At 34.6% G+C, this 18,772-nt stretch overlaps 1 protein-coding gene across 1 annotated transcript; it reads right to left on the reverse strand.

Annotated features, from left to right (window-relative positions):
* Nucleotides 1-3,610: 3,610 nt before the first annotated feature.
* On the reverse strand, nucleotides 3,611-5,495 carry LOC131033354 (uncharacterized). Its single transcript, XM_057964566.2, has one exon. The coding sequence runs from the start codon at nucleotides 4,185-4,187 to the stop codon at nucleotides 3,660-3,662; it is 528 nt and encodes a 175-aa protein (XP_057820549.1). The 5' UTR covers nucleotides 4,188-5,495; the 3' UTR covers nucleotides 3,611-3,659.
* Between the last annotated feature and the right edge of the window lie 13,277 nt (nucleotides 5,496-18,772).

Consider the following 18,772-nt stretch of genomic DNA (forward strand, 5'->3'; position numbering starts at 1 on the left):
GAATTAACTTATGTAATTGCTATAAGCATTTGTTATGCAATAGTCATAGGTCCTAATCAGATCACGCCTTCTCCTAGCACACATCTTCGCTGCTTCCACTCCTTTCTAGGTTGGTCGCTTCCATGACGATTCCATCTGCATCCGGTGCCATAGCTTGGAGGCACTCTGAATCTTGGTTCTTAGAGATTACTTCACTAGATCAAAGCTTGGTTCTTGGAGACCACAGTGCTGGATTCTTTCCTAGATCCAAATTTGGTTCTTGAAGACCACTTTGGTAGATCAATGTTTGCTTCTTTGATAGACTTGAAGACCACTTCGCCAAATCAAAGTTTGGTTCTTTGCTATATCAAAACTTTGATTCTTGAAGACCATGGGTTCTTGGAGACCACTTCACTAGATTAAAGCTTGGATCTTGAAGACCACTTATCAAAGCTTGGTTCTTGAAGACCATTTCATTGGATCAAAGTTTGGTTCTTGAAGACCACTTTCCTAGATCAAAGCTTGGTTCTTGAAGACCATTTCGCTAGATCAAAGTTTGGTTCTTGAAGACCACTTTCCTAGATCAAAGCTTGGTTCTTCTTTAGATCAAATCTTGATTCTTGAAGATCACTTTGTTACCCATTCTAGTGGGTTTTAGAAATGTGGTGGCTCACTTTGGAAGATGATGTTTAGATTTACCCTTGTGCAAGGGGAATTTTTGTGGTGGTTTTTTTAACAACCTAGGGGTATCCTTGCATCTCAACCTAGCATCACACTAGAAATTGTCTCGGGTTTACTTTGCTTCCAAGTTTTGGGGTCACAGTGGAGCAAGTTAATGTGAGACTAGTCCCCTGGAGATCATAACACTATACTTTGTGACTACCAGCGGAGTTCTGAGCATCATTTGCTAATGTTGAAACCTTGGCACCCCGCTTCTTGGTTACACCTATTTGGGACTCTTTAATATTCTTTTGCAATGCTAGTTTGAAGAGTGTTTTAAAGCTATTGGCAATGCATTGGAGAAATATTTGCTAGTGGATGAGTGCTCTACTAATTACTTGCACATTGTTTATGCTTGGATTTTGGTAGAGATTGAAATCTCCAAAGAACTTCCTATGCATATCTTCGTTAACATGACAAATGGGTGCTGACATTAGCCTTTAGACTATGAGGTTGTTCCATTTTGGTGTCACAAATGCTTCAATATTGATCATTTAGTTCTCCATTGTGCTAAAAGGAGGAAGGACTATTAAGCTACTTGATGGAAGGATGTATCCACCCACCATTATATTGTGGAGAAAGATGATCCAAGTGAGGAAGATGAAGCCCCAATTGCTATTCCAAAGACTCCCTCTGGGGCTAGGACACTTGTAGGTTCACCAAAACAACATTGGCCTATCTGAAGAAGGTGGATGGCTCTTCGAAGTACAGAAGGATTGTGCCAAGGCTGCAAAGGAGCAAGTGCCCAGAGAGGAAAGGGAAATCAAACAAGGAGCTTAAAAAACTTGTCTCTTGGAGAAAATGGAATAACTACATAAACTTTATGGAGTTTGTTGGTAGGGTAGAAGAAAACTAAACAGTAGTGCAAAGAAAAGGGAAGAAAAATGAGGTAATGTTTAACATGCACCTTCACTCTCACTCCAAAGGTAAAGCAAAATATTAATGTTTCTCTTGTCCATCCGTTGCCCTTTCATGGGTTATCTTGCTTTGGTTGTAAAGTGTTTGGGTTGTAGTGAGGAGGCCCCCTGTTTGTGGCCTCCCCTAGAGTTGGCTAGGTTGAATTATCATATTTAGTTAATGGGTGTGACTCCATAGAGTCATATTAATTGATTAAAAAATTATATTAATATATCATCAAATAATTTTGATTCTTATTTTTTAATAGTTCATTATATTTTTATTTTTTTTGATAGGTAATAGGCCATAGCCGCAATATTTTGAATTATTATTATTATTATTATTATTATGTTTGATTAGATTTGACCCAAGACCTTCCCCATTCTATGGAAGGCCAAGAGTCACAGCTTAGAATTCCACTTTAGATGTCCCTATTGGGAATTGAACTTGGGTCTCCACAGTGAGAACCCGGTGTGTTAACCAGTTAAACTCAACCCCTTGGACATAGTTCATTATATTATTATTGAAAAATTAAAAAAAATGTTAAATAAAAATGAAAATAAATAACTAATTTAAAAATATTATTTACTGAAGTATATTATTTACTATATTTTCACTTATGAAAGTAAAAAACTATTTATTATTTTTTTTATCAAATTCTATAATAACTTCAATGTTTTGTTTATAATTGTCTTGTATTATAATCATAAAAATATTTTTTTCATTAAAATTTGGGAAATATATATAAATAAATAAATATATTTTTTAATTAAAATTAAGATATTTGTCTTTTATTTAAAATTTAAGAAAGATGAGGATGACCCCGCAGTGCAACGGTTGTTGCAACTCTGTGTTAATACAGAGGTTACAAGTTTGAAACTCTCGAACCTTGTTTGTCGCAGTGGAATTAAGAAAGATATTTTTGATGTATATATTCTATTTTAATTAAAAATTATAAAATTTGAACACCTAAATTATTATTTTTTTAAAAGCAAAAACTAGTATTAATGACAAGCTATCAAATATAATAAAATATTAAAGTATTTGTCTTTAAAAAATCTATTAAAATTTAAGAAAAATATTTTTGATGTATCTATTCAATTTTAATAAAAATCTATAAAAAATGAACATCCTAAATTAAATAAAAGAAGTTAATATTAATGATGAACTATCAAATATAAACAAAAATAAAATTAATAATAAAAGATAATATTTTTTTCATTTTAAGATTGTACATTAAGAAAAATATTTTACTGTAGATCAATAAATTATCTTGTTCGTTCTTGTCTACATGATTTTGTATATGTACTCAAGCTTTCTAGAATGTACTCCAAATGTTTTTAGAATGTACTCCAAATGTTTTCAAATACATTTTATATGTATGGCGATTTTAATATCAATAAACATTTTTACAATCATCTTGATGATATATTTTTAGGTATGATTTGTAAATTTAGAAATTGTTACAATATAATCATCAATAATTTTATATATCACTTAATGTGACATGAAAAATTTAAAATTGTTACAATATAAACATTAATAAACATTTCTATTCATCTTAATGATATCTCTAGCTTGATATGAAAATTTAAAAATTGTTACAATATAGACATCAGCAAACAGTTTTTATATCACTGTTTGTCATCATTCTTTATTCATATTTTATATCACTGAATATGATTTGACACTTTGATTGAACTTTTTTCAAAATCAATTTTACAAATCAGAACAGCTTAAATCACACACATTAAGCCTACACTTCTATACTTAAAAGTGTTAAACACTCATAGTTGACTGGTATTTTTTATGCTTAATATGTTGCTTAATGTGTATGGTTGCACTAAATATACACTTCTAAATTTAAAACTGAAAGTTAACTGACATTCTCTAAACTTAATATGTTGCTGTGTGTGAGATTTAAGACTGACCCTAAAATTCATCAAGTTGAAAACTCATGCCTCTGATCACAAGAAATCTTGCTATAAGAAAGAAAAGAGAAAACCCTAAATAGTGATGAAATCTGTAATTTGGTATATGAAAATGATGAAAAGAAGTGACAATCAGGGGAGATCCCTTGTAATAGCAGGCATGCAGCTGGAGCTCCGAGTGATGTTGTGCGGTCTGAGAGATGAAGAAGAAGAAAAGGGTTTAGATTTCTTGAGCAGGGTCCGCAGGGCATCGGCCATATGGAGCGCAGGATTTCTTCGAGCAATCTGATTGAAGCTCTGGCAGAGTGTAACATGGGCTTTGAGAGCGTCCTCCATGGTTAAGCTGCCCCCCATGCGGTCGCTTTCCACTTTGACGGCTTCTGCGCAGAGTCCACAGATCCACCGCCCACAGAAATTCTCTCTCACTCTGCATATGTATGTCGGTGTGCATTCTTCCCACAATCCACAGCATTCGCACTGCACTTGTCCAGCTTCAGGTTGCGGGTTCGAGTTCAGCTGCTGCTTCCGGCTTAGCTCTGCTGACACGTCCGATACTGCTCTCTGAATTGTCCGCGCCGCCTCCTTGCACACATCTTCGCTGCTTCCACTCCTTTCTGGGTTGGCCGCTTCCATGACGATTCCATCTGTATCTGGTGCCATTGCTATCAAAGCTTGGTTCTGGGAGACCACTTTGCAGATCAAAGCTTGGTTCTTGGAGATTACTTCGCTAGATCAAAGCTTGGTTTTTGGAGACTACTTTGTTAGATCAAAGCTTGGTTCTTCATTCGATCAAAATTTGGTTCTTGAAGATCACTATGCTAGATCACTTGTTTTTTTGATTGATCAAATTTTGGTTCTTGAAGACTGCTTCGCTAGATCAAAGCTTTGGTTCTCTGCTATATCAAAATTTTAATTCTTGAAGACCACTGGTTCTTAGAGACCATTTCATTGGATCAGAGCTTGTTTCTTGAAGACCACTGATCAAAGCTTGGTTCTTGAAGACCACTTCGCTAGATCAAAGCTCGGTTCTTGAAGACCACTTTGTTAGATCAAAGCTTGCTTGGTTCTTCTGTTAGATCAAATCTTTGATTCTTCAAGATCACTTTGTTAGATCAAAGCTTGGTTCTTTGCTAGATAAAAACTTGGTTCTTGAAAGACCACTTTGCTAGACCAAAGTTTGGTTCTTCTTTATATCAAGACTTAGCTCTTGAAGACTTCTCTAGATCAAAGCCTAGTTCTTTGCTAGATTAGAATTTGGTTCTTGAAAACCACTTCGTTAGATCAAAGCTTGGTTTTTTGAAGCTTGGTTCTTGAAGACCACTTTGCTTGATCAAAGCTTGGTTCTTTGCTATATCAAAACTTGATTCTAGAAAACTTTCTCTAAATCAAACCTGACTCTTTGCTATATCAAAACTTGGTTCTTGAAAACCACTTTGCTAGATCAAAGCTTAGTTCTTCAATAAATCAAAAGTTGGTCTTGAAAACCACTTTGCTAGATCAAAACTCGGTTCTTCAATAAATTAAAACTTGGACTTGAAAACCACTTCACTAGACTTGAAAACCACTTCACTAAATTAAAGCTTGGTTCTTCGCTAGATCAAAACTTGATTCTTGAAGACCACTTCTCTACATCAAAGCCTAGTTCTTGAAGACCACATTACTATATCAAAGCCTACCTGATTCTTGAAGACCACTTCACTAGATCAAAGCTTGATTCTTGAAGACTACTTCACTATATCAAAGCTTGGTTATTGAAGATCACTTCCCCGCAATTTACTGGCTATTCCAAAGCTTGGTTCTTGAAGATCACTTCACTAATCAAACCTTAACTTATTGGCAATTCCAAAGCTTTTGCAGAGAAAAGAACTTGGCAACAGTACCTAACAATAAAAATTGGAACAGAGAAGCACTGTTTATATTGTGTTAAAGGATCCTTCTAAAACTCTCTGACAGCTTCCAGTGGCTTTAGTTATAAAGTTTTGATGGAGATGGAATGGCATAGCTGATTCACAAAAGCTGACAAGACATTCTACACGCATCGGCATATCTATCGCCACTGTGTAAAATCCTTCAGTTACTTGAGAGGTAGTGATAACGTTCACGGGCACTTTTGTCCACATCTCAGTAGATCGCATGGAGTTAACGTAGAGGGGCACATGAATCCACGTTGCAGGCCATTGTCAAGCTTTTGGGTTGGTAAGAAAATCATGTGAATCCTCTGTGAACCGAAAGTTACCATTTCAAGTTGCCAAAACTGAAGCATCACGAGAACGTTATAGTATGTTCCCGATTCGTCCTTCCTTATCTTGTTGCTTCATCGCCATCAACTAAAGCCCTGCACACACGCTACTACCATTCATCCTCTCTATTCACTTGTGATTCAAAGCCAAATCATTAAGTAGGACAAATGGACTGTAAAATTGTTGTAAATGTTGACGTGTGAAGAATGTAATATTTAAGTCACTTTATTTATTTGTTAGTACATAGGAAGATTTGACTATTGAAGTTCATATGGGAAAAGATCTAATAGTTGAGAGTTTTTCTATGGCTGTGATGCTATGAAGTTGGTAGGGGAAAGGGAAAATATCTAATAGTTGACCTTGTTCCAATGGTTGTGATACTATCGAAATTGGTTGAGCATTTGTATTAGTACATAGGAAGATGTGACTATTGAAGTGACTAGGGGAAAAGATCTAATAGTTGAGCGTGTTCTAATAGTTGTGATATTATCAAAGTTGGTAGGGAAAAGGACCCACTAGTTGAGCGTGTTCTAATGGTTGTATAGTGTTCGTTGATTTAATGCCCACACATGTTAACTTTTAATGTTTAATATTTTTTACGTCATTGTACCAATAGTTGTGACTTTACAATTGTTATTGTGGTGATGACTGCCCATAATTCAATGAAATGTATCCCTAAGCACTATAAGGCAACAAATCGTGTGATGCCACATCAACGCACAAGTATTGGTCTCACTTTTGCACAATTATCGGTCTCACTTTTTTTCGGTTGTTTTGGACATCCTAGCAAAAAGCATGTCAATGTGGCATCATATTTGATGATGTGGCCCTGAAAACTTAGTTATAAGCAAGGGATTTGTCAAGTAAGCTATTGCAAAAAATTGGAAACGATTTGAAATTTTCATGTAAGATTTTGAGAAGCGCGAAGTTAGGGTGCTCACTACTGAGTCCTCTCCCCTGTGTGGATCTAATTTTCTTATTTTTATCATTACAACTCCTTATTTTTTTATCAAGTACATAGAAGACAAACCATTTGCCAAATAAGTAAGATGACAAACCATTTACCAAGTAAGTAATGTTACTTTCACTATCTTTCTAGACTATTCAAGTTGGCTTGTGGATTTTGTTTTTTCTATTTCATTCGTCACATCAGAGTCTCCTTACTTTTTTATCAAGTACATAGAAGACAAACTCTTTGCTGAGTTTTATCTATCAATTGTACCATGATGGATATATTAAATTGATTGTGGATATTATATATGTGGTAGTTACCACATTGACATGCACATGTATCACCAAACTTGAGTAACTAAAGGTCTATAAAAAATTCTAGTAACAATAGTTAAAAAATCTTAAATTTACAATGAAAGGTATTTGTCAAGCTACACATGTTGTATCTAAGGAATTTCCCTAGTGTAACTATGTTTGCTGACTTGGATAATTAGGTGAGTTCTTATTAGATTTGAGGCAAAACCATCTATGAACATCTGATATGCACTTGCACTAATTATTTTCCACAGTTGTTGTACTTAAGGTTAAAAAAATGCAACCCTCTTATGAACAATAGAGAGCATCTTATAATTTTTCTATAACTGGTTTGGTTTATATATCATCCATAAAAGCATAAATCATAGAGGAATTTCATCAAATGTTTTAGTTGCAATTGCACTTATAGAGATGTATGCAAAATGTGGAAGCATACACAAGTTGAGTGAATATTCAATGAAATGCCTCAAAGAAATGTCAGTATGCCCTTACCTTAAATGAAGTACTGTTGAATTAATATATATATATTATTACTTGATTGAATTTGTGTCATCCATTTAAGCATAAAGAATAGAAGACTTTCATAAAATGTAGTTGCAACTACTCTTAGGCATGTATGCAGAATGCGGAAGCATATACAAGCCACATGAAGCGTTTGATAAAATGTCTAGAACAAATGTTGTCACTACCTTACCTTATTTGATACAATGATGATTAAAGTTTTAAAATTTCATTACTTGATAAGATTTTGGTCATCCATCCAATCACATGGATGGAGAAATTTTGTTAGATATTGCAACTTTGCAAATATCTTCATAATCATATGGGCAAAATATAAAAGCAAAGACAAACCATGAGAGCTATTTGTAATATCTCAAAGCAATGTTATCATGCCCTTACCTTATCTAAAGAAACGTTGATTGATAATTTTGATATGAAATTACTTGATTAAATTTCTTTCATCCACCAAAGCATAAGAGATAGAGGAATTTCATATGATGTTGTAGTTGCAACTACCGTCATAGACATGCATGCAAAATGTGGAACCATAAATAACACACACTAACTATTTAATTAAAATGCCTCAAAGAAATGTTGTTTCATGTGAAATGCCTTGATTGTAGAATGTGGAAATAGGATAATTTTTTTGAAAAGGTTTATGCAAACATTCAAGCAAATGTAATTAATAGGTTAAAAGCCAACATAACCTTTTCTAGTATACTCACTTCCTATGCCAAATTGTGAGGTTTGGAATAGGGTATATACATTTATGAAAGCATAATGAAAGAGAATTTGTGTCAAATATTATACTTGAAAATTCTTTAGTAGACATCCCTCAACCATAGCACCGAGACCATTTGTGTCAATCACGTTGTAGACAAATTAGATTGTTATACATATGAATAAAAATATGTCATTACCTTATTTGAAGCAAGCTTTAATAAAAAATTAAGATTTTCTTACCTAGGTGAAACTATAAATGTACACACCTGGAGGTGATTATAGAGTCCCTACTATTTTGCGTGCCATGATAGAATTTGTAAAAGAGTTTTAAGTAGACACCCAATTAGAATTCTAATCGCATAGAATTGTATGCAAATTGCCAAGTCAATAAAAGTGTCACTCTTAAGCAAGTTATGAGTGTTTAACCAATTTGTTTTATTGTAGTTGTAATTTGCTCTTGGTGAAAAGGTCATGTATGCATTAGAACGGTATGAATTAGTGATTCTCAAATTATTTCTAATAATAAATAACTATAATGTAGAAAATTTTAGATCACTTGGTTTAGCATTTTCCATCCATGGTGCCAATAATATACTCCCATGGTCTCTTTTATACGAAGTTATTATTTTGTTGCATTCAAAATATTATTCCTTAGTGTTTGGACCTTTCAAAAACTATAATTATCTAGACACTAGTGTAACATAAAGATTCCTATGCAATGTGCTAGTGTCCCACAAAAGGCTACTACAAAATGATTAAATTTACAATATTTTCATTATCTTTCTATATGTCTAGGTCAATAGTAACTTCTCTAAATTAAATCTAAATGACTCCTTGGGACCTTGAAATAGTTTTCCTCTATTCTTCATTTTGAATCTCGCTCTCAATCTATCAATATTTCAAGCATTCTACACTATGTTATAATATTTTGAGTAGTCTCATACAACATGAAAGAAATCAGAGTAAGCAAAAACAACTCCCTACACTAATCTAACGTAGGAAAGGGTTGCAAATAATTATTCGAACCCTCTAACTATTATAAAATCGACAAAATACACATTCAATTTAATTTAAATAAACAATGCAAACTATAACACTACATGTGATTTACCGGGAAAATATTTGAAAAAAAATGCACTCTAAACATTCAGATCAATTGTATCATCCAATAATGAAGTAATTACAATATAATCTCAAAGCTTCTACTCTTCAAGATTTGTCACATTATAACAATAACTTCGAATAATTTTGGCAGCATAACAGTAGCTCGAAATATAATGAACCTATCATACAAAATACAATATCATAGATCAAGTATTTATAGAAGAACAATGTGGGCAACCAGAATACTATGTGTCACTTTCACATTCAATGCAAAAATGCAATACTGAAGGAAGATATGCAAGGCACCCACATCCACCTGCTAATCCAAAATTTAAAAAAAAACCAACATGCATGAGCTCAAACTCAACATGCTACTAAAAGACAAGTTGTATCCACATGTTAGGCATCCATATCCAAGACAAACATCCTTATCCATATCCCTAGGTGCCAAAAACATGCAAGAATAAAAAATGCTAATTATTCTTCAATTCTATTATAGAAACCGTCGATCAAGACTCAATTATTTTTAAAAAATTGTCAAAAATAATTTTAGTATCGATATATAAACATTTAACATCTAGTTCCTAAAGATTTGGACCTCAAAGTGTGGGTTCCAACTTCTTAAAAAAATAGGGATCTATCCATATCTCTTCACCTACAATATAGGATGTCATCTCAACAATAGGAACCACAAAGTGAATGGCAACTTGGGAAGTTTAATACACTAGCATAAATAAATATGCACCTACTAATTAATAAATTAATGCTAGGAATTAAAGGTTGGGACACATTAACTCCAACATTCCCCCACTTGATGAAGACCTGTCAAGAGTGTATTGTAGTTAACTACTCAAGGCCCCAAGGCCTATGGAACTAGAACACTATCTAGATTTATTTTTGCTCATTGACTTCATCAATGCATCTATAACATTTACCAAAGTGAACCAACTTTTTCCAACTTCACCTTTCCATCTTCTACCATATCACAAACAAAGTGAAACTACACATCAATCTATTTTTTTCTAGCATGGAAGGTAGGATTCTTTGCTAAGAAAATTACACTCTAACTGTCACAAAAAAAATCATATGTCCTGCATCAAAACCAACATTAGAACACAAACTCTTAAGCCAAATGAATTCCTTGCAAGTATGAGTAGCTATTATGTACTCTACTTTTAGAGTGCAAAAAGTGACTACAACTTATCACTTACTCATTCAACTAATAGAACCACCATACATCATCAAAAATATCCTTTGGTGGATTTTTGTTATCAATGTCACTTGCCTAATTTGAATCCATGTATCCACAAATAATGATTGAATGTCGACCTCTAGTAGGATAACCATGAAAACATATGCAATGTACTCACAAGTACCTCACAAATACTTGAACACTCTCTTCACTGCATCACAATCTACTTGTCCAAGATTAGCCATATACTGACTAAGGACTCTCAATACTTCGGAAGTGTCTAACCTCATACAAATCATAACATACATAAGACTACCAACAACACTTGCATATAGTACTTTGGTCATGTCCTCCATCTCAATAAAATATTTTGGAAAATTCTTCATTGAAAGCTTCATCCCCTACAAGATAGGATTAATATGACATGTTGAATCCCTCCAACATTGGGTTCATATGCTTGCTTTGGCTTAGCCAAATCTTTTCATTACCTCTATCTCTTTTTATCTCTATCCATCAAATATACTTTTCTATTCCTAGATCTTTCATTTCAAAGTATGCTAACAACTGAGACTTCAAATCTAAAATCATGTTTTTACTATTCCCAATAAACAACTTATCATCCAGATACAAAACTATAATGAGAACCTGATCATTATTAGATTTTTAATATACACAATGGTCAAAATTAAATATCAAAAATCCCAAAGACAACATGTACGTGCATGTGTGCAAGAAGTTGAGTCCACTTTTTGGCCAAAAAATTGAAGTGTTTTCCCCTAATTTTCAGATTTTGCCACATTTTACCTAAAAATTTGAAGCACTTAGAGATTGAATCTTGAAAAAAGTTAGTAAAATGAAATGTAGCAAGGTAAAATGAAATGTAGCTGTGTCAAATTGAATTTCATCCTCAGAATGGTACCTACAACAAGTTAGTTTCACAAAATACCAATGGAAATGCTACAAAAAATCCAAACTCAACCAATGAAACTACATGAAATACATATGAAATAAAAATACTGATATTACCTTCATGGTTTATGTCTCATTGTGTCCTAACTCCACTATTCCTGGTTGCAGATGGTGTGCTCTCAGACAATGCACTGATAGCTTCCAAGATGGCATATGAAGAATGGACCGATAACTGATAGTTAACAAATGTTATGATATGCAATACTACATGACTATGCTAAAATGATTATGCTATATGATAATTGCTATTTGCTTCAAGATTAAAACTCGTGGATGCATAAGTTTTACAAATGATTTGCTTGAAAATGCACTTGAAGTCTAACTCTCTCTCAACTGAAGCTCTTGATTTTATAGACCTTGAGAGGATGAGATGATGTGGCTTAGATCAACAATCATGATCAGATCTGTAGATTTGGATGGTTGTGAGCAAAGGTGAAGGTTGAGAGAAAGGGGGAAGGAGAAGACAAGTGTCGCTCATCTTACCTTGACTGGGTTGCTGACTAAGGGAATCTAGGGATGGTTGGAGAAGATTTAGGCATGAGAGGACAAGTGGACTCAAGTCCTTCCTAAGATGTAGGGGGTGTTGGAGAGAATATAGAAGATGGTCATGAAATATGTGTACGTACACAATATTCATTAAGTTTGGAGGTTGAAGATAAATGATGAATTAATATTAAAGAAATATTAATTTCCTTAGCCACATGATGGATGAGTTGGCAAAGGGAAGATGAAGTGGAGATGGAAGGATGAGTTGGATAAGAAAGACTAAATAAATTAAGAAATTATTTAATATTTGAGACTACAGGATAGGAGAATTACCATTAAATATTAGATATTTAATTGATTAGAGGAGATAATTAAACATTAGATACTTAATTAACTTGCTTAAAGGAATAATTAAATATTAGATATTTAATTATTTTAGAGGAATAGAATAGATGAATTAATTAATAAAATATTAATTAATAGAAAGACACGAAATGAATTAAATAAATTAATTTTTCAAATTAACTATTTAATAGAAGAATAATTATTAAATAAATATAAAATATTTATTTAATTGCTCATAGCCATTTTTATGTGTATGCATTTGCCCCTCTTTGAAATGATGTCGAGAAAATATTGTTTCAAAGATTAAATCAAGTCTCGATAGTGCACTTGGCAAAGATTAAAAATTCTTATTGTGTGCCCCCTCAAGAGATTGATCGTGAAATTGTTGAAAACTTTTGTTTGAACGATTGATCTCATGATAATTGATAAAAAATTCCCATCAATTAAATTCATTTGTAAAAATTAAATTAAATTGCCCCATTGAATAGCATTAATTACTCTTCAAATAGTAAATATAAAATTAACCAAGGTTAATTTTAATTTCATTGTTATCCTTGTCAGCTTGTGAAGAAAATTTTCTTGGTGAGGTGGCAAAATGGTGATTCTTGTGGAGAACCATCGATTTGAGCGTGTTCGATGATATCAGCGACCTTCTGAGTATGGGTATCTGGTATGTATCTTATCTCGAGCTTTGTTTTCAACTTTTCGTGCAACTTTTCATGTTTTTAGGCGCGTTTTTTAATTTTGAATTATTTTTTTTGCGATTTTTGGTATTAGGTTAGCGCTTTTGCATTTAGATTTAGCGCATATGCCATTAGGTTTAGCGCATTTGCATGTGATAGCGCATATGCTCATTAGGATAGTGCATATGTTAAGGATGTTAGCGCATATGCATAGGTTAGCGTATGAATTGTTTGTTAGCGCATATGCATTGTGTTGTAGCGCTTCTACATGTTTCATGCATTCGTCCGTAGGATTAGCGTGTTTGTTGAACAAGTTAGCGCATATGCTTTTTTTAGCACTTATGTTCAATAAGATAGCGCATATGCTCAAAATTTGATGTTTTTGATAGATGCAAAAGCTAAAATCACTTTGATGATTAGATTTAACGTGTTTGATGCACGTGTATGATGAATAGGGACTTGATTGATTGATTGATGTCGTTGGATAGATCGATTTGATTTGATTTGATAGATTAGCTCTAAGAAACCGATTTAGTTTTTGATGCAAGAGCTTAGCAGAGTTTTGATTGAACTCGGTGATTGATAGAAAACCATGATTGATAGGTTTTAAAATGATTTGAGAGCTTAAGTTACTTCAGTTTGATTTGATTGATTTGATAGTGTAAATTGCTTGAGTTGATTTGATAAATTTGATAGATTAGCAATCGCTTTGATTTGATTTTGATAGATTTGATAGATTAGCGATCGCTTTGATTTGATAGATAGATAAGTGATGATTGATCTAATTCTCTTGGAAAATAGGAGAAACTTGATGTTCTCTAGTGTCGGGAGAAATTATCGACAGTACGTCATTTAGTGCCAGAGCTGACACAGGCAGAGGTTAGACATATAGATGCTTGTGGTTTACATCATCTGTTGTATATGCCTGAGATTACGCATAATAGAGGATTGTTGACGGTGTTAGCCGAGAGATGGCACAGTGAGCATAACACTTTCCACTTGCCCACGGGTGAGATTAGTGTGACGCTCGAGGATGTCTATAGGATTCTGCACATCCCAGTGATTGGCGAGTTAGTGCAGTATGATTTTTCAGGATCGTGTTGGGACAGAGGCTTGCAAAGCCATTTTTGTTGATGATAGCATCGCTAGAGGAGAGATCCGATGGGAGGATATGTTAATGTATTACGAGACTCTCCCTGTGATTCTTGTTGGTTTAATTGGAGGATTTATTTGTCCTGATAGGCGATCGCGAGGTTTTGTTGTTGGATGGGGTGAGATTCTCCTGAGGATGATGCAGCATCGTACTCGATATGCTTGGGGTGTTTGTATGCTTGCTCATTTATATCATGATCTTCATTAGGTGGTGTATGATGAGAGTGCTAGTTTGTCTACAAGATGCACACTATTGCAGATCAGGTGCTGGGAGCACATTGCTATCACTCGGCCTATCCATCACAAAGTTCGTGGAGAGAGGCAGTCGTATGTGTATTTTTATACAAGTATCCTTACTCAGCATAAGCTGGGTAAGATGGAGTATTGGTGTTGGGTGCTTGATTCATTGGATAGCATTACTTGGAGACCATATGTTGATTGTGAGCCATGGATGGATGATGCACGAACATTACCATTTATCATGCAGAGTAGATATCTCATTGGTCGGACTCCTTATATTATTGAGCGACAGTTGATTAGTTGCATTCTTAGACAGTTTGGTATCATCCAACCTATGCCTACTGGTGTGATGATATATGCTCGACGGTACGGAGATAGGCGAGATTGGGGAGCTTCGTTGTCATTTGAGATTGCTCACATAGAGTTTCTTGCTACTCTGAGAGTGGCTTATGATATGAGATTGCACATTCTTGATCCTAGTGTTACTGTAGAGTATGCTCAATACATACTAACACATCCATTTCCTCATATTACTGATCTAGCAAATCCTCCTCCCAGCTCAAGAGATGAGGATGATGATTCAGATGATCCAGTTTTTAGGAGACGGAGATGGAGATGATATCTCAAAGCTGCTTAGGAGGCTGGGGGAGATGGAGATGAGGGTGGAGATGGAGGTGGGGGTGGTAGGAGACCTGGACAGAGCGGGGGTCGATTGAGAGTTCATGGAGGACCGTTTGGACCACTTGGCAGGATTGGGAGACCACGTCCTATGGGTGGGAGGGAGCATGGTAGGGTGGGGATGAGAGCACCGAGAGGGTTGCCATTGACAGGAGGAGGCAGGATGACTGGACTGGATGGGGGTTGCGGGAGAGGCATTGACTTTGGTCAGATTTAGCCAGACCCTAGAGTTATTGCAGCTCATGGTGGAGATGATGAGGATCCAGAGGATCATGTTCCACTTATTAGACGATGGGTTCTGAGAGCTACTCGAACTGAGATGTCAGCAAGTGGACATGGAGGTGGTGAGGAGGGGATTGGGGTTCATGCACCACAATAGGATTTGCCAGAGCAGGATGCACCAGAGCATGACATTCCAGAGTAGGTTGCACCAGAGCATGATATGCTAGAGTAGGAGACCATTGATAGTCTTAGAGCATAGATTGATCAGCTTCGAGCACAAGTACAGACTTTCATGGCTAAGAGGGATAGAGTTATTAGGAGATAGCAGGATACTCAGGGCCTTCTTGATCATATTCAACAGGTTGGATCAAGTACTCTCTTGGCTGACACTATTAGAGCATTAGTTCGGGCTGAGAAGGAGACTTCCCACTGGCAACGACAATATGAGGAGGTAGTGGCAGAGAGCCAGAGAGCAGGTATTTATCATACCAATATGTTGATGGATACTAGCAGTGGTGGGGTCATGGGACCTCCTCAAAGGAGTGGTGATCATGGGAGATAGGTATCTGGAGGATCTTCTCACCCACAACCACAGAGATGGATAGAGTCAAGTGATAGTGGTACAGGACATGCGTGACTTGATTTGGAGGCACTTGTATTCTTTATCTGATATCATTGTATTCTTGGACTTTTTATTGTTTTATGATGATTCTATATGCAGACATGGACTTTATATGATGATGATCTTTATTATGCGTGTTATTCTATTTGATGATGATCTATATGCATTGATTATATGCATGTAATGATTAGATGGATGATGATATTTATGCATGTTACTCTATGCGATGATGATCTATATGCATTGATTATATGGATGATGTTATGATCTTTTCTTGCTTTATGATAATGATCGACATGATGCAATGATAAATGTTTTTGATTTTCAATTTTGATGATCTTGGATGCAAATGAAAATGGTTACTAACTTAAATGATGCAAATGCAATGATCTATACGAAAATGCAAATGAATGATTGAGTTGTCTGTTGATTTATATGTAATGCTTATAATGATTATGAATCTAAGTGCAAAGATGCAACTAAATGATTGTTAATGAACTTTAAGGATAATGTAAATAATAATGATGATACACCACATGATGAATGAAATGCACTTAATTGAATGCAAATTAATGCAATGATTTAAATGCAGCTAAATGAAATGGATGATGATTAAAATGATTCTAAAAATGAATGTACCTACAATGATTAAATGCAAATTGTTTTTTTTTGTCCAAGTATACTCAATCTTTATTCATGACCATTGATTTGTTAATGAAATGATATGCTTATAATGCAACTGACATTGAATGCTTATAATGCAGATGAATAATGAGCTAATGAAATGAGCTAACTAAAAATGATACTGCCATTCTTCATATGTTATCTTGTAACAGTACTTGATTTCATCATTAAGCTTTAAAATGTTGTAAGAAAATACAAGCAACTTGACATTATGATCCAAGATGACCCGAGTATTTCTTACATGGATTTTGATATAGCAGGTTAATACAAGCAACCTGATATAATGGATCAAGTTGACCTGAGTATTGCTTGCAGAACAGATAAGGATTATCTCCTTTCATGCATGACTTGGAATGTCCTCCTTGATCTTTTGCCAATCATATCCTGAGACAAGTACATAACGTAGTAAGAGATGAACCATAGATAGCAATCAAAGAAAAATAATTATGCCCCATCATAGCTTCTCTAGTCATGGACATCCTTGAGTTGCATAGAGTACATGATTAGCAATAAAATCGAGATATAAACACTAAATCTTGCATGTCATTCACATGTTCTAATGGTCATTAACTGATATAATCATCTTGATGAATGATCTTTGATAATCCTATATTACTCATTGGTCGATTCTTCGGTTTCTCAGTTGTTGATGAAATGCCTTGATTTTTGTTGCTTTGTTGCTTATTATCTGTTTCAAAACCCTAGGTGTTTTTGGTTTTTCTAAGTTTTTTGAATGTTTTGGATTTTTCAAAGATTCAAGAGATCACCTTAGCAAAAGGAATTAAGATTTTGCCCCTAGCAGAAACAAAAATTTATTATGGATGTATGAATTGATCAAGATCCAAACCATGGAGGGATACAAATGCAAATTGATTGATTATGATAAAATCTAAGATGGTGACTACGAAAAGTGTGTCAAAGATTGATAATTGTTGGTAAGCTGCATATTTCTTGCTAAATGGTTTAGAGCAATGGATGCGAAAGATGGAATAGATAAGCTAAGATAGATGGAAGCGATAGATGCAACAGGATAGAGTGGATAGGTGCACAAAAGCGATCTTATAGATGAAGGAACCTACTTTTTAGATAGCGTCTATTTACCAAGTTTTCACCATCTAAATTTATTGCATTTTTTCCATATTTTAATTTTTTTAGGGATTTTTTTTAGGACTTTATATGCTTTTTATTGATTTTTTCAAGACTTTATATCTCAAGCATAGAATTTCTTGAGATGAATAGAATTGATAGGTTCATCAAACCAATCACCTTTAGGGGTAGATAACTTGTATGCTCCTCATCCATATGCTGCTACTATGACAAAAGGTCCTAGCCAATTTGGTTCAAATTTTCCTTTCTTGTCTCGGTCTTGCTGATTTCTTGGATTCTCCCTTAGAACTATATCGCCAATCTAAAAAATGTCTGGCTTGACCCTGTGGTTATAACTTCTTTCCATTCTTTGTTGATATACTTTTAAATGATCTATTGCATTTTGGTGATGTTCCTGAATCAGTTCAAGTTCCTGGAGTCAAGAGACTCGTTGTTCTTCTTCTGGTATAAGACCTTGCAAGGATACTCATAGAGAAGGTATCTCTACTTCTATAGGTAGTATGGCTTCTGATCCATAGACCAAACAATATGGAGTTGCCTCCATTGTAGTGCGGATGCTAGTTCAATATGCCCAATGAGCAGGATTTAGCTGAATGTGCCAGTCTTTTCCAGCTTCATTGACTGTTTTCTTCAAGATTTTCAAGATAGTTTTGTTTGATGCCTCAGCTTGACCATTTTCCTGTGGATAATATGGAGTAGAAAACCTATGTTGGATATGAAATTGTTCACATAGCTCCTTCACAATTTTATTTTTGAATGGTCTTCCATTATCAGTGATAATGGTCATACGAACTCCATAGCGACAGATTATATAATTCAAAATAAATGATGATATTTGTTTTCCCGTCATTGTTGTTAAAGGCACTGCTTCAATCCATTTAGTAAAATATTCAATAACAATCAGAAAAAAATTATGTCCATTAGAAGATGAGGGATTTATCTTTCCTACCAAATCAAGGCCCCATTGAGAAAATGCCCATGATCCTGTCATAGGATATAACTCTTGTGCTGGTGCATGAATGAGATTCCCA

The sequence above is a fragment of the Cryptomeria japonica genome, chromosome 6 (genome assembly GCF_030272615.1).
Source record: "Cryptomeria japonica chromosome 6, Sugi_1.0, whole genome shotgun sequence".
NCBI classification, from domain to species: Eukaryota; Viridiplantae; Streptophyta; class Pinopsida; order Cupressales; family Cupressaceae; genus Cryptomeria; species Cryptomeria japonica.